We start from the raw sequence: 16,052 nt of genomic DNA on the forward strand, positions 1-16,052 counted from the left end.
ATGATCATATGGTTTTTCTCCTTCAGTTTGTTAATATGGTGTATCACGTTGATTGATTTGCGTATATTGAAGAATCCTTGCATTCCTGGGATAAACCCCACTTGATCATGGTGTATGATCCTTTTAATGCGCTGCTGGCTTTTGTTTGCTAGTATGTTGTTGAGGAGTTATGCATCTATGTTCATCAGTGATATTGGCCGGTAGCTTTCTTTTCCTGTAACATCTTTGTCTGGTTTTGGTATCAGGGTGATGGTGGCCTCATAGAATGAGTTTGGGAGTGTTCCTCCTTCTGCTATATTTTGGAAGAGTTTGAGAAGGATAGGTGTTCACTCTTCTCTAAATGTTTGATAGAATTCTCCTGTAAAAGCATCTGGTCCTGGGCTTTTGTTTGTTGGAAGATTTATAATCACACTTTCAATTTCACTGCTTGTGATTGGTCTGTTTATATTTTCTATTTCGTCCTGGTTCAGTCTCAGAAGGTTGTGCTTTTCTAAGAATTTGTCCATTTCTTCCAGGTTTTCTATTTTATTGGCATATAGTTGCTTGTAGGAATCTCTCATGATCCTTTGTATTTCTGCAGTGTCAGTTGTTACTTTTCCTTTTTCATTTCTAATTCTATTGATGTGAATCTTCTACCTTTTTTTCTAGATGAATCTGGCTACTGGTTTATCAATTTTGTTTATCTTCTCAAAGAACCAGCTTTTAGTTTTATTGATCTTTGCTATTGTTTCCTTCATTTCTTTTTCATTTATTTATGATCTGATTTTTGTGATTTCTTTCCTTTTGCTAACTTTGGGGTTTTTTTGTTCTTCTTTCTCTAATTGCTTTAGGTGTAAGGTTAGGTTGTTTGAGATTTTTCTTGTTTCTTGAGGTAGGATTGTATTGCTATAAACTTCCTTCTTAGAATGGTTTTTGCTGCATCCTATAGGTATTGGGTTGTCATGTTTTCATTGCCATTTGCTTCTAGGTATTTTTTGATTTCCTCTTTGATTTCTTCAGTGATCTCTTGGTTAATAAGTAGTGTATTGTTTAGCGTACACGTGCTTGTATTTTTTACAGTTTTCTTTCCTGTAATTGATATCTAGTCTCATAGTGTTGTGTTTGGAAAAGATACTTGATATGATTTCAATTTTCTTAAATTTACCAAGGCTTGATTTGTGACCCAAGATATGATCTATCCTGGAGAATGTTCCATGAGCACTTGAGAAGAAAGTGTATTCTGTTGTTTTTGGATGGAATGTCCTATAAATATCAATTAAGTCCATCTTGTTTAATGTATCATTTAAAGCTTGTGTATCCTTATTTGTTTTCATTTTGGATGATCTGTCCATTGGTGAAAGTGGGGGTTAAAGTCTCCTACTACTATTTTGTTAATGTCGATTTCCCCTTTTATGGCTATTAGCATTTGCCTTATGTATTGAGGTGCTCCTATGTTGGGTGCATAAATATTTACAATTGTTATATCATCTTCTTGGATTGATCCCTTGATCATTATGTACTGTCCTTCTTTGTCTCTTGTAATAGTCTTTATTTTAAAGTGTATTTTGTCTGATATAAGAATTGCTACTCCAGCTCTCTTTTGATTTCCATTTGCATAGAATGTCTTTTTCCATCCCCTCACTTTCAGTCTGTATGTGTCCCTTAGTTGGAAGTGGGTCTCTTGTAGACAGCATATATAAGGGTTTTTTTTTTGTACCCATTCAGCCAGTCTATGTCTCTTGGTTGGAGCATTTAATTCATTTACATCTAAGGTAATTATTGATATGTATGTTCCTATTACCATTTTCTTAATTGTGTTATGTTTGTTATTATAGGTCTTTTCCATCTCTTGTGTTTCTTGTCTAGAGAAGTTCCTTTAGCATTTGTTGTAAAGCTGGCGTGGTGCTGCTGAATTCTCTTAACTTTTGCTTGTCTGTAAAGGGTTTAATTTCTCCATCGCATCTGAATGAGATCCTTGCTGGGTAGAGTAATCTTGGTTGTAGGTTTTTCCCTTTCATCACTTTAAATATGTCCTGCCAGTCCCTTCTGGCTTGCAGAGTTTTTGCTGAAAGATCAGCTGTTAACCTTATGGGGATTCCCTTGTATGTTATTTGTTGCTTTTCCCTTACTGCTTTAAATTTTTTTTTGTATTTAATTTTCTTAGTCTGATTAATATGTGTCTTGGCATATTTCTCCTTGGATTTATCCTGTATGGGGCTCTCTGCGCTTTCTGGACTTGATTGACTATTTCCTTTCCCATATTAGGGAAGTTTTCAACTATAATCTCTTCAAATATTTTCTCAGACCCTTTCTTTTTCTCTTCTTTTTCTTGGACCCTATAATTCAAATGTTGTTGTGTTTAATGTTGTCCCAGAGGTCTCTGAGTCTGTCCTCAATTCTTTTCATTCTCTTTTCTTTATTCTGCTCTACGGTAGTTATTTCCACTATTTTATCTTACAGGTCACTTATCTGTTCTTCTGCCTCAGTTATTCTGCTATTGATTCCTTCTAGAGAATTTTTAATTTCATTTATTGTGTTGTTCATCATTTTTTGTTTGCTCTTTAGTTCTTCTAGGTCCTTGGTAAACATTTCTTGTATTTTCTCCATTCTATTTCTAAGATTTTGGATCATCCTTACTATCATTACTCTGAATTCTTTTTCAAGTACATTACCTATTTTCTCTTCTTTTGTTTGGTCTGATTGGTTCTTACTGTGCTCCTTCATCTGCTGCATATTTCTCTGTCTTCCCATTATGCTTAACTTATTGTGTTTGGAGTCTCTTTTTCACAGGCTGCATGTTCTTAGTTCCCATTGTTTTTGGTGTCTGCCCCCAGTGGGTAAGGTTGGTTCAGTGGCTTGTGTAGGCTTCCTGATGGAGGGGACTGGTGCCTGTGTTCAGGTGGGTGAGGCTGCATGGTTTTTTTCTAGGGGGCAGTACTGTGTACGATGGTGTGTTTTGGGGTGACTGTGAACTTCGTATGATTTTAGGTAGCCTCTCTGCTAATGGGTGGGATTGTGTTTCTGTCTTGTTATTTGTTTAGCATGGGGCATCCAGCACTGGAGCTTGCTGGCCATTGGGTGGAGCTGGGTCTTAGTAAAGAGACTGAGATCTCTGGGAGAGCTTTTGCCATTTGATATTACATGGGGCTGGGAGGTCCTGAACTCTGCTCTCCCACCTCAGAGGCTCAGGCCTGACACCAGGCTGGAGCACCAAGACCCTGTCAGCCACACGGTTCAGAAGAAAAGGGGGAAAAAAGAAAGAAAAATAAATAAGTAAAAAGAAAAGAATTAAAATAAAAAAATAATTAAAATTAAAAAGTAATAAAAAAAGAAGAGAGCAACCAAACCAATAAAGAAATCCACCAATGATAACAAGCACTAAAAACTATAGTAAGATAAACATAGAAATCAGAAACAAGTCAGTTGCAGACAGCAAACTCCAAATCTACAGTTGTGCCCAGAATATACCGCCTCAATTTTGGGAACATTCATTGTCTGTTCAGGTATTCCACAGATGCAGGGTACCTCAAATTGGTTGTGGGGATTTAATCTGCTGTTCCTGAGGCTGCATTGAGAAATTTCCCTTTCTCTTTGTTCGCACAGCTCCTGGGGTTCAGCTTTAGTTTGGGCCCCAGCTCTGCATGTAGATCACCCTCAGGCTTCTGTTCCCACCCAGACAGGATGGGTTTAAAGCAGCGGCTGATTAGGGGGCTCTGGCTCACTCATGCCGTGGGGAGGGAGGGGTACTGTACTTATAATTGGAATGCAGGTTGAGCCTGAGGTGGCAGAGACCAGTGTGACGTTGCAACAGCCTGAGGAGTGCCATGTGTTTTCCTGGGGAAGTTGTCCCTGGATCACGGGACCCTGGCAGTGGCAGGCTGCTAGGCTCCTGGGGTCGGTGGGAAAGGTGGCACATGTGGATAGTGACCTATGCTTGCACACAGGATTCTTGGGGGCTGAAGTAGCAGCATTAGGGTTTCATGCCTGTCTCTGGTGTCTGAGCTGATAACTATGGCTTGCGCCCATCTCTGGAGCTAATTTAGGCAGTGCTCTGCCTTCTGTGGACAGACAGGGAAGGAATCCTGATTACACCGAATGGATTGACAAAAACTAAAAGTTTGCCAAAAAACAACTGTTGGAAAGGATGGGGAATGATGGGGTCTCACACGCTTTTGGTGAAACAAAGTGATACATCTACTTTGGAAAATACATCTAGTGCCACTGAAGAGAGGAATATTCTAAGACATGGCCATTTCACTCTTAGAAAAAGAACTTATCATATTAAGTACTTGGGAAAACATGTACATATTATACACAGGGGAAGACATTAACAATATTGTTCACAACAAACTAACGTTCATAAGAGGAAAAAACCGGAAACACCTAAGTGATGGTATTTAACTATGGATAAACATTATATTAATGCGATGCAATGCCGCCTATCAATGAAAACAAGCGAATTACATCTACATGCATCAGCTCAGAGACTCTGAGATTCACAAAAGCTAAGTCACGATGCAGGAATACAGCAGTGTATGACTTAACCTACTTATTTTTATAATTCTTTCATAAAGTGTTCTTACCTCTGTTTTGTACACTCTGGTTGTGAGTCACGAACGAAGAGCTAAAGGAAATGTTACAATTGAAAGAACGTTAGTATTTCCCACGCTGGGTCAGTACTCATGGCCTGTCATATTTACAGAGCACTTTATATTTTACTGGATGAAAAATCGTCTGTTTTGTAAGGTTGCTAAAATGCTGGTTCCTTCCTTTCTCAATACAGATGAACATTAGATATGGAACAAAGTGACTTACCCACATAAGTTCCTTCCAGGTCACTTCAGTGAGCACACATCAAAATTCTTTACTTTTGGAAGCTATGAATTTAGACTTGCCTTGTAGCTACAGTCACTATAGAAAATGCTATGTGGCTGGATGGGGCTCCTACTCTATAGTAATTGTTTACCAATTGAAGGAGAGTCAGCCATAGCAAAGAAGAAACGAATAGAAATTATTTTATTCCTTCTTAATGTGAGCTAGGTAAGAAAACTGTGTGGATTATTACAAGGAAATTGATAAAGAAAAAGGGATTATAAAAACATAATAAAAGGGAATAAAACGATATGCATTTCTAAACACAATAGTGATGCTACCAAGACTGTTTACTGGGACTTCCCTGGTGGCACAGTGGTTAGGAATCCACCTGCCAATGCAGGGGACATGGGATCGAGCCCTGGTCGGGGAAGATCCCACATGCCACGGAGCAGCTGAGCCCATGCGTCATAACTACTGAGCCTGTGTGCCACAACTGAAGCCCATGTGCCTAGAGCCCATGCTCTGCAACACAGAGAAGCCACTGCAATGAGAAGCCCGCATACTGCAGCGAAGAGTAGCCCCCACTGGCCGCAACTAGAGAAAGCCCACGTGCAGCAATGAAGACCGAACACAGCCAAAAATAAGATAAATAAATAAATAGATTTATTAAAAAAAAAAAAAGATTGTTTACCAATGGCTTTATTTAATGTTTGGCTTTGTGTAACACGCAGCTCTGATTTTCTGGTTCATTTTGTATTGTTGTTGGCATCGTCATTTTAAACTTTAGTTGCTCCTACAGTTAAATCTAATTACATGGAGCATGCTCTATGCCACGACTGTACAATTGAACAAAGCCTCTGGGTTAATTCAATGAAACCTAGCCCTTTTCCAGTACCAATGAAATCAACTGAGTACATATCTGGTTTTTGTTATCTCCACAGAAGCCTGGGGTCTTATGATTTGCTTGGTAGATAAAAATGCCATTAGATCATTGAACCACCACAGTGTGCTGTCATCACTGGTTAGACTTCTCCTGCTATCTAAGCCTTCGATTCTGTTAAAACCAGGATCCCTTTACTAGGAGCCAGTGTACAATTTTGTTAAATATCTGGAAAAAAAAATCACAGATAGCAAAATTTCACTGCCCTAATTTTTCAGGATTTTTAGAAAATATTGAGAGAATAGGGATATCCTCTGAGGATATTCTAGGTTTTGTGTACAAAGTTTATAAAAATATAAGTAAAAAAAAAAACTACCTAAACTGAAATAGAAATAATTCTTTCATTTTATAAACATTTATTGAGCATTTACCAAGTACGTGATATGTTTTGGGGGGTAGCAAATGAATAAGACATGGCCTCTATCCTAAAGCAGCTTAATTTATGGAGGGAAGACATGATTATACCATAAACACAATGTGGGGTAAACACCGCAATTGAGGTGAGCACAGCAGAAGCTCCTGTGGTAGCAGAAGAAGGTCACAATCCAGACGAAATTGATTTGATTCTCAGGAAAGTCTTCCTGGGACATATGCTAACTGAGCTGACTTCTGAAAGGTGAATAGGAGATTGGTGAGGAGTAACGGTGTGTTCCAGGCAGAGGGAACAGCAGGTGCAAAGGCTCAGAGGCAAGAAAACATGGCTTATTCTTCAAGAGACCAGAAAGTAGTTCCTTATGGATGGAAGGTAGGGTATGAAGATGTATCATTAGAAGGAAGGCTACTGTTTAAGCAAGAGTTGATGGTGGCTGGTTTATGTTGGGAGCTGGGGAAATGGGTAGAAATGGATAGACTCAAGACCCATTTTGAGTTGAGATTTGAGAATTTTGGGAGTTTTTAATGATTTGGATGGGAAGAGTAAAGATGGGAAAGACAGTATACCATTTACTGAGGTGAGAAAGTTTGTAGGAGGAGAGCGTTGGTCCAGAAATGAAAGTAGAAATGAAGAGTTCAGTTTCCAACACTGAGTTTGAGATACCTGTCACTGATTTAAGGAAAACTGCCCATTGGGTAGCTGGATATATGGGTCTGGGGCTAAGAAGGGTGGTTGGGGCAGAGGATAGAGATTTAGTAATTATCAACATAGAGTTGACCCTTGACACTGTAGGGATGGATGAACTGCCTACACCCTTACTGATAGAAAAAAGGACATCAGAAGGATCTGAGGAATACCAACATTCAGAGTTCAGTTTTGGAAAAAGCCTAAAAGGGAGACTTAGAAGAAGCAGCCAGTTAAGAGAGGAAGAAAAATCAGGACACTTTGTTCAATTAAACAAACAAACAAACAAAAGAAGCTAAACCACACTGAATAACAACTGCTACAGATGCGGGCCCAACTAAAATCTCATTATCTTTTCACTATAACATGATGTGTTTTTGTTTCCTTTCAGAAAATTACATTAAGAAAGAGTATGTACTTATTGTATGGGCAGGAGTTTTGTGTCAGATTGGGTCTTAAACTGAAAACAGCCTAATAAGAGTTATGAAACTGCAGTCCTAATGTCCACAGATCAAAGACTGAGAACAAAGTTGCTGAAGGTGTGAAATAGGACAAGAAAGTGAGGGAGAGGAAGGGAGTGGGGGATGGAGACCATGCCCCTGACATACAGGGCCTGGCAATGGCATTGAGAGCTGGTGGTTAGCGGGCACATGGGCAGGTTGAACAGGTCTGGCCCTGCTCTCAGCTTCACATGGAAGGTGAGTGACATTGCCCAAGGCCGTGCAGTTTGTAAGTGAGGAAGCCAGGCAGTATGATTCCAGGGGCTCCCTCTTAAGCAATACTCTATTCCATCACAAACAGCGTATTATTAAATAACAAAAGAGCACCGTGACTGTGGGCAGGCACTAAGGAAAGTCAAGATTTATGGGCTGCATTTTTAAAATCAAGTCAGTGTAGGCATGATGGGCTACTGAAGAGTGGAGTTGGACTTGATTTCAATGGCAAGAGACTCAGTCTCTCTGGGCCTCATTTATTCCCTCTGGGGAATGGGTCAGAACTACCTCTTGTATTCAGGGTGGCTTTAAGCTGTGGTCTGATGGATAAAGAGTTTTCCAAGTAGGGAGAGGGTGGAGAGAGGGAAATATGGGGGTGTGCTGTTACAGGCAGAGGAATAGCACGTGCAAATGTCCTGTGTTGGGAGGCGGTGGAGAGTGACATGAACTGAGCTGGAGCCACTGGTCAGACTGGGGTCAGGAGGGCCTGATAGCACTAATTTTGGAGACTGTATGTTAAGGAAGCTACCACTAATGTACGTGACCTTGGCCAATGAATCACCAGCCTGAGCCTTACTAGTCTCCTTGACTCTTCTGTTGGGATGACATTTGTCACAATAACCTGATCAGGCAAGATAATGGCATTTAATCAGATTTATCAGATTTAATCAGATAATGGCATTTTCAAACCCTGGCCATTTATAAAGTGCTTTGCCAAAGTAATCGTCAGCTTCTGTGTGTCATCCACTGAGACTAGTTAGAAAAGCCAACTTTTCTTCCCAGGTTGACTAGCCTCTATTCCAGTTAATCCTCCCTACTTAATATCCATGTTTTCAAATATCATCTCTAACATGCAATCAATCACTTATAAAGTGCAAGAAGAACAATGTTATTAACTTCAACAACAACTATGATTCACAGGTTTCCCTGGGGCCTCAACACTGGGCCTCATTATGAAAGGCCAGAGTTTCTCTTTCTCAGGAAGCCTCTGTGAGTCATCATCCCAGACAACACATGACCTGACCCCCAAGCCGGGACCCAGCAAGCGATTCCTGGCTCCTTACCTGGCAATGGCAAGAGGAATCTCTTGAGGACTTTGGTTTTGTGACAGATGAGATAATTCAGGCTTCATCTGATGATGAGGAACTGTGTAAAGGCGTCACAGAATTTGGGCAGGTTGCAAAAGGAAAATGATAGGGGACCATTAGAAGTCTACTGGAACTGCTATAATTTCATCCAAGTAATCTCTGATTATTAAGAGTAAGCTGTTCACAGTTAGTGGAAACTGTAACCCAAGTGTTCTGCAATAACCGTGGCTCCTGGGACTGGCTTCTCCCTGAGGCTATAAAAATTGCTTTGAATGTTGAATATTCAATAATATTATAAAAAATATTAAATTTGGAACTCATCCTTGAACTTGCCAATATATAGAATATTTCATTGGAAGGTATTTGGTATTGGAAAAGCTTGAAGTGGAAGTGGACTGAGGTTGAATTCTCCATTCGAATGAAAACTTACATAGAAACATAAACAAAAATGTTAAGCTTAAGAACTATTCTGAGCAATGTAGGGTAGGGGGATGCCTGATGCTGGCCCAGGCACACCTGAATTCTCCTATCTCTCCTGTGATAGGGCAGAGAGCTCCCAGGATTCTGTTATAGACCAGCGGTTTCCACCTGGTTCCCACCAGACGTGCGTTTTCTCAGTTGTTCCCCTTTGATTTTCAAGTTTTGACAACCACAGGAACTGGACTTATTCAGTAATTACATATGTCATTGGTGTTACCACTTTTAATTTCCTTTTCATCCTGGATAGATTTTAACTAGCCATCCAGAATTACCAAGGGCACATAATAATACTATGATAGGGAATCCCATAAAACACTCTTCCAGTTGCAGTGGTAAGTAGTAAAGTTAAGGAAGCATAAACACTGACATGTCTTAATTTTGGCTGTTACTCTGTGCTGTGTCCAAGGTTGATCACAAACTCAATACCTTTGACTGAAGGGCTGTCATTACTTGAAAAGTGATTGGAGTCTGTGACTGGTCCACGAGTCATACATCCCATAAAATCATTTCAGGTTATCAACAGCCACCTCTGTGAGCTGATCAATGTCATATTGCTGGGTTTATAATCACTGAAGCCTGAGGCAACAACTCCTCAACATTTCAGTAGGATGCTGAGCTTTATTGTGGAAAATGGTATAGTTTCCTTTAGATTTTAAAATTATTTAGAATTGCCAACAGACCCTCATTCCTCCATCAGAAACCCTTGGGAATCCACAAACCCAGGTTAGGTCCCGCTCCAGTCTAACTTTCTCAATGTAAAAAGAGCAGACTTGAGACTCACAGAGTCAGTGCAACTTGGCCAAAACACACAGTGAGCTGATGGTGAGCCTCTGAAATCTTGGCCCAATGTTGCTTTGTCAAACTAGGCTGCGTGTGTTAGCTCTTTGGGCCATAGCTCAGGTCCTTTGGCTCTGGACATAACTCATCATTCTAAGTGAATGGTGAACAGTATCCCAAAGGTGGGCATGAAGGTATCACCAGATTAGCATCCTGCCATCTAGCAAGTGTTGGATTGCATGCTTCCACAACAGTGACATCCGCAGTGTGTATGCGTGCACGCATGAGGGCTTATGTGTGTATGCACGGGTGACATCAAAGATGGAGAGACCAAGAGCTTCTCTGGACCAGCAGGCCAGCAATGTCTTTCCCAAGTGGCAGGGGGTGACAGTGTGCCTCCTTGTCAGTAGCCTGTAGCTGAAGAAAGACCTCTACCCCACCCCCAATTTAAATCACCCTGTTCAGACCACAGGACTCCTGAATAGACTCTGAGGTCCTGGATCCATCTGGATCACGTCATCATGCACCCATGTACGTGTCCATACAGCCCAGGCCCTGAAACAAGTAATCCTTTAAAAAAATGACTAATGCTATTAACCTGGAAATAGGACTTAACCTAATGATATTAGGATAAGAAAACAAATATAAATAGTTCACCTTTCTCTGTTCCAAGAACCTGTATTGAATTTAAAAAAAACAAAACATTGAGTTACTCTTAGTGACAGAGAATTTTACATTATACTGTGTGTGTTTTTAGAGCAGTTGGTTAGTTTTTTTAGGATAGATTTTTAAAAATCTATGAATAATCCTCCAAAAGACTAAGCAAAAATAAAAATTTTATACTCTTTGTGTGATGTAACAGGCAAATATACAGTCTGCTGATGGGACTATAAATTGCTTTGACTCTTGGAAACCAATTTAACCATAGCTATTAAGAGCCATAGAAATACTCTTATTCTTATCCCCAAAATTCCATTGATGAGTTTCTTTTTCTTAGACAACAACCTGAAATCTGGATCAAGTTCCATGTACAAAGATGTGCAGTACAGCATTACTTATAATATTGAAACACTGGAAACAATCTACATAAGCCTCTAAGTGAGAACTATTAAGTAATTTTTGGTGCTATACTCACTATTGGAATGTTAGAAATGCATTGCAAGTATTTACGTAGAGTATGGAATAAGATTACTCTGTAAGTATATCTCAAAGTTACATAAAATGTTCAGGATTAAAAACTGGGCTTATGACATATTTTGTAGAAAAAAGGATTTGAAGAGATACGATAAAATATTATATTAATAGAGGTTGTGTTTAAGTGATGAAAGCCATAGTTAATTTTCTTTATACCTGTTTTGGAATTTTTATTTTTAAAAATTAGCATGAAAATATTCACAGTATTCTTGTTAAATGTAGCCATTTCTCTTCTCAAACATTTTCATTCTCTTTTTTTCCTTAATAGTAGTAGAATTCTTGATCATTCTTCATTATGAAAGTCTATGTGCTTATGGGACTTGTATTCTTGAGTCCTATTATATTCTTGAACAATCAAAATGCCTTGCAAGAAGTATAGTATTTGCTGAAGTATTTATTTAACTGCAAATAATTTTCTAAAGTCCATTTCATGCATTGCATCAGCTGAGAAAGTCCACAGGTATCATTTGGACTAAAGCTTCTTAACTTGGGGGATGCAAGAGGTCCTTGGATGACCTCATGGGATCCATGAACCTTCTGACATGAAAAGCTAAATTTTTTTCCTCTATAAATATATGCATTTTTTTCTGGGGTGAGGAAGTTTTATTATACCTTTCATCAAATTTTCAAAGGGATCTGAGTTCCATGAAAAGTTAAAGCCAGTGGTTTCCAGATGAGGTCCAAAGAGGTGGTGCCATTTGCTCAGATTCTCAGAGTTATCTTGTGGCTGAGCTGACCCTGGAGCCCAGGTCTCCTGACTCACATTGGCTTCATAGACAAGAATCACTTATCAATAAATAGCTTAGAGAGGCATTGTACATCTTTTCTAAGGCTAACCAACAGACAAGCCCTTTTTTTTTTTGTGGTACGTGGGCCTCTTACTGTTGCGGCCTCTCCCGTTGCGGAGCACAGGCTCCGAACGCACAGGCTCAATGGCCATGGCTCACAGGCCCAGCCGCTCTGCGGCATGTGGGATCTTCCCGGACCGGGACACGAACTCGCGTCCCCTGCATCGGCAGGCGGATTCTCAACCACTGCACCACCAAGGAAGCCCAGACAAGCCCTTTTGTTTCAAAGAGCTTGACATCCCCTAGTTTTCTGGAAAGAGGACATACATTTCATCATGGACAGCAAATAAAGTCAAAACTATAGGCTATGTAAAAAGGGTAATGAATGAATCCATTTTTATGGGTGGTTTGAAAGTTTCCCCACTGAGTCTTCCTCAGGACTTTGAACCTGGCAGTTCAAAGTGCTCAATCATTTGCGGCTGTGGTTCTCAGGCTTGTCAAAGGAGGGGAGAAAGCCTTGCTGTAAAAGTAGCCTGGAAGCCATCTGTCTGGGGGAGCAATTTTTTTTTATTGAATTGAGACCCAGCCAATTTTTTGCTTGAGGGCTCTGAATTTAAAATCAAATGCAATTAGAAAAATGGAGTGAAATCTCTCTAGTTTCCCTACTTTAACTTTTTTTTGGTTAGAAAATTAGCATATTCAAGTTAAATAGTAATGCCTTCTTTATTATTTCTCACCTTCCCTCCCTCTCATCCTTTCCTCCCTTCCTTACTTCCTTTTTTTCCCGACAATTTCACCTCAGGGGTGCCTCTGTATTTTCTAGGGCAAAGTCATGGGCATGGGGCTTAGATCGGGACTATGGGCTTTCTAGGGTGGCTCCATCTGGCAGCTGTGGGAACCCTGGCAATTCTTGTCACCTCTCTGAAGCTTCTTTTTCTCTTAGGGTTTTCTTTCTTTCTTTCTTTCTTTTTTTTGAGAATTAAAGGAGACAATAAATTTCTACTTTTTGAAAACTATAAAGTGCTGTGTGAATTTGAATTGGGGCAGGTGGCACGTCATTTCTGCTGGAATGAATTCTGGTCCCTAAGATATAATTTGAGCAAGCACTTAACACTCACACAAGCATGGCATGTGCCCTATGAGATGGGCTTTTGAAATAGAGAAATGGCCTTGACTCTCAGCCCAAACAATGAGGAAGTGTCTTGGCAAAAGATAAAGAGGAAGAATGTGTTTTTCCACTAGGCCTTGTTGTTTTTTAGATGATATCAACTTCTAGCAGAAGGCCAACCAAAGTTGCAAGAAAAACAAAGAGTCCTGCATGATCCCTGCTGTTTAAGACTGACCTCTCCATTTCCTTCTTGCTTGTTTGTGATTGGTGGGGCTATTGTCCTTTTAGACTGACTGGTGAGTTATGGATATAGGTCATCTTGAGTAGCTGCTTACTCGGGACACATAAACCAACCCATAGGAAGAAAGAGGTGGAGTTCCTCTAGATGTGTGGGTTCCCCAGCAGCAGAGAACCACCCCAACTTTCTCCTTCCTGGTGGCACTTGGGAAGTCCAGCAACTCCCAGAAGAGGGTAAGCTGAGTGAAGTCTTGAACAGCGCCTCTCATTTAGCAGTCACGTGTTATTCTCCTTGACATGATTGTCTTGTGGATTAGAGGTCATAAATATCTTGTTTGACAGACAAGCTAGAAATGTGACTCTTAATTTTAACATTGTCATAACACCAGAAAGAGAGAGAGAGAGACAGAGAGAGAGAGAGAGAGAGAGAGAAAGAAAGAAAGAAAGAAAGAAGAAAGGAAGGAAGGAAGAGAGAAAGAAAGAAAGAAAGAAAAAAGAAAGAGGGAGGGAGGGAGGAAGGGAGGAAGGAAGGAAATAAGAAAGGATGGAAGGAAGCGAGAAAGAAAGAGAAAAAGAGGGAGAGAGGAAGGGAGGAAGGAAGGAAAGAAGGAAGGAAGGAAGAGAGAGAGAAAGAAAGAAAAAGAAAGCGAGGAAGAAAGGAAGGAAGAAAAAAGGGAGAAAGTAAAACCGAGCAGGAGCCTGTGGGGCTCCTGGGCACAGAAGCCTTTCTGTGTTCCCTGTTCCTTGTTCATAGGGAACAGACCCCAGACTCCATGACCTTCTCTGAGTCCCAAAGGGCAGATTCAAACAATTGCTAATCAGGGAAGGGAGGGGATACCGAGACAAGGGAGGAGCAGTCAAGAAACAATAGCGCAGCCTTGGGGCAGGATCCTGGTTCCCCTTCAAGGGATACACATAACAATATCTTTGAGATCTTCTGCAGAGCTAAGATCGCCAACAAATGGAAGATGTTAACTACTGATGAAGCATTCTTCATTCCAGAGAGAAGGTCACAGTTTGATAACCTCGAAAACCACAGAAACATATCAGGAGACCACCTGAGGCCGGGTTAAAGGAATGCAGGCCCTGACCACACCCTGGTCCTTATCAGCAACCCTGCCCTTGAACTATTGCTATAAAAACTCCTCACCAAATCCTCCGGGGTTGGGACACACAGTTTTCAAGGGCAGGAGCCCACTGTGTCCCCCTTTGCCTGGCAAAGCAATAAAGCTATTCTTTTCTACTTTACCCAAAACACCGTCTCTGAGATTCAATTTGGCACTGGTACACAGAGTCTAAGTTTTCAACATCAAAAGAAAGAAGGAGAGAAAGAAAGAGATCAACCTTTATGTTCTAGATGATGTAAGAGCAAAGGTCAAATACTAAGATAAGAACCAAATCCCTTAGGAGGCCAGTGGGAGTGAAGTAAGGACCTACCATCTGCTTAAGGAACTTCTCTGGGAGCTTAAGAAAGTAAACATCTAAGAGGGCTCTAAGATAGTTCCATCTTACCTGATCTTCATGCCATTTATTGGGCCTCTACTGCTCACCTGGTCATTTACGTGCTGACTCTGACTGACTGATTTTGTCACAACAGCTTTGCCAAGTTGAGGATACCCACCTCTATTTTTTTATTGGGAAAACAGAACAGAACGGGGTGGTTGGGTGGGGGCAGGAGGATTTGCCCAAGTTCACAAAGTAGTTGGTGGCAGAGCGGGAATCTAACTCAGGTCTGTGCAACTCTGTATCTCATGTTCCTTCTACTCTGCAGTCCTGTCTCTCTTGTGAAGAACAAATAGCAAAGTATTATACGATTTCCAACATTTATATCTGAAATGCTAGAGGCTGGAAGCCCTCGGTAGAAACCTGATGTCCTCCATGGATCATGGACATGGTCTTCTCATCACTGTACCAATAAACACAGAATACGGTGGCAAAATGGAATTTGATTTAAAATCTTGAGCTTACTTTGTTTTGCTTTAGTTTTATCACCTTTAAAATAGGGATATTAATACATATTGAGCATTTCTATTATGATAATTAAGTATGTTGCCAATCACAGACACTTTGCACAAAAATTCCCTTCTTTGTTGCTTAGGACACAATTGCTACTTACCTCACTTAAGTTCTTTAAGCTTATCTGTCTGCAAGGAAAAGAAATATGGTGTTACATAAAATATAGTTCATAATGATCAAGATACAATCAATCTGAGTCCTTAAAAACTCTTTGATTACATTTTCATTGCCAAATTAATAGCCCATAGTCCAGTGTGATATTTATCACTGTTCTATCAAATTAAAGCCTGCTTATTTTTCTCATAATTTTCTAAGCAAAAGAAGAAGTTATGAGCCAATATAAAAGGTGGTGACAGAAAGGACATGAATAAACCTGCTTCTCACTTTAGGAGAATTTAAATAACATCATCATTTCTCCTGACATTTGGTTTTCCATGTCAAGTTTCATTAGCACAGAAGGACCTGCTATTATTACCTTCATTTTAAAGCTCTTCATTTTTTGCTTTGAGGGAGTATAAAAGATTTTAAATGTGAAGTTGTGGTACAGCTGGACCCCAGGAAGGCGTGCATGAGAGAAAGGATGCTGATATTAAAGGAGATCTGAGACAGGAAAAACACGAAACTGCATGATAGGGAAAGAATTCAACATGGCATTTGATAAAGTGGACATCAGACCATTGGAGGGGTCTCAGAAGAAACTCCAAGCCCTTCATTTATATTGACAATTGAGTCAGTTAGCCTCACTAAACCTCATTTTTCTCATCTACAAAGTGGCACAGGGATATTCGTCTTAGAGGGTTATTGTGACGATTGCTAGAGATAGAAAGGAAAATGTTGGGCATCTAGTGGGCACTATTGTT

General features: G+C 40.2%; 1 protein-coding gene across 2 annotated transcripts in view; it reads right to left on the reverse strand.

The window, feature by feature from the left end:
- CLNK (cytokine dependent hematopoietic cell linker) overlaps positions 1 to 16,052 on the reverse strand; it is a 187,962-nt gene that overhangs the window by 25,637 nt on the left and 146,273 nt on the right. For both annotated transcript variants that reach the window (XM_032631759.1, XM_032631758.1), the window contains exons 12-15: positions 15,293 to 15,320; positions 10,507 to 10,525; positions 8,569 to 8,650; positions 4,563 to 4,603 (exon numbers count right to left, since the gene is read on the reverse strand). In XM_032631759.1, the coding sequence (XP_032487650.1) occupies positions 4,563 to 4,603; positions 8,569 to 8,650; positions 10,507 to 10,525; positions 15,293 to 15,320 (170 nt within the window). The remainder of the gene's footprint in view (positions 1 to 4,562; positions 4,604 to 8,568; positions 8,651 to 10,506; positions 10,526 to 15,292; positions 15,321 to 16,052) is intronic.

This window comes from Phocoena sinus, chromosome 5 (assembly GCF_008692025.1).
Source record: "Phocoena sinus isolate mPhoSin1 chromosome 5, mPhoSin1.pri, whole genome shotgun sequence".
In the NCBI taxonomy this organism is placed as follows: domain Eukaryota; kingdom Metazoa; phylum Chordata; class Mammalia; order Artiodactyla; family Phocoenidae; genus Phocoena; species Phocoena sinus.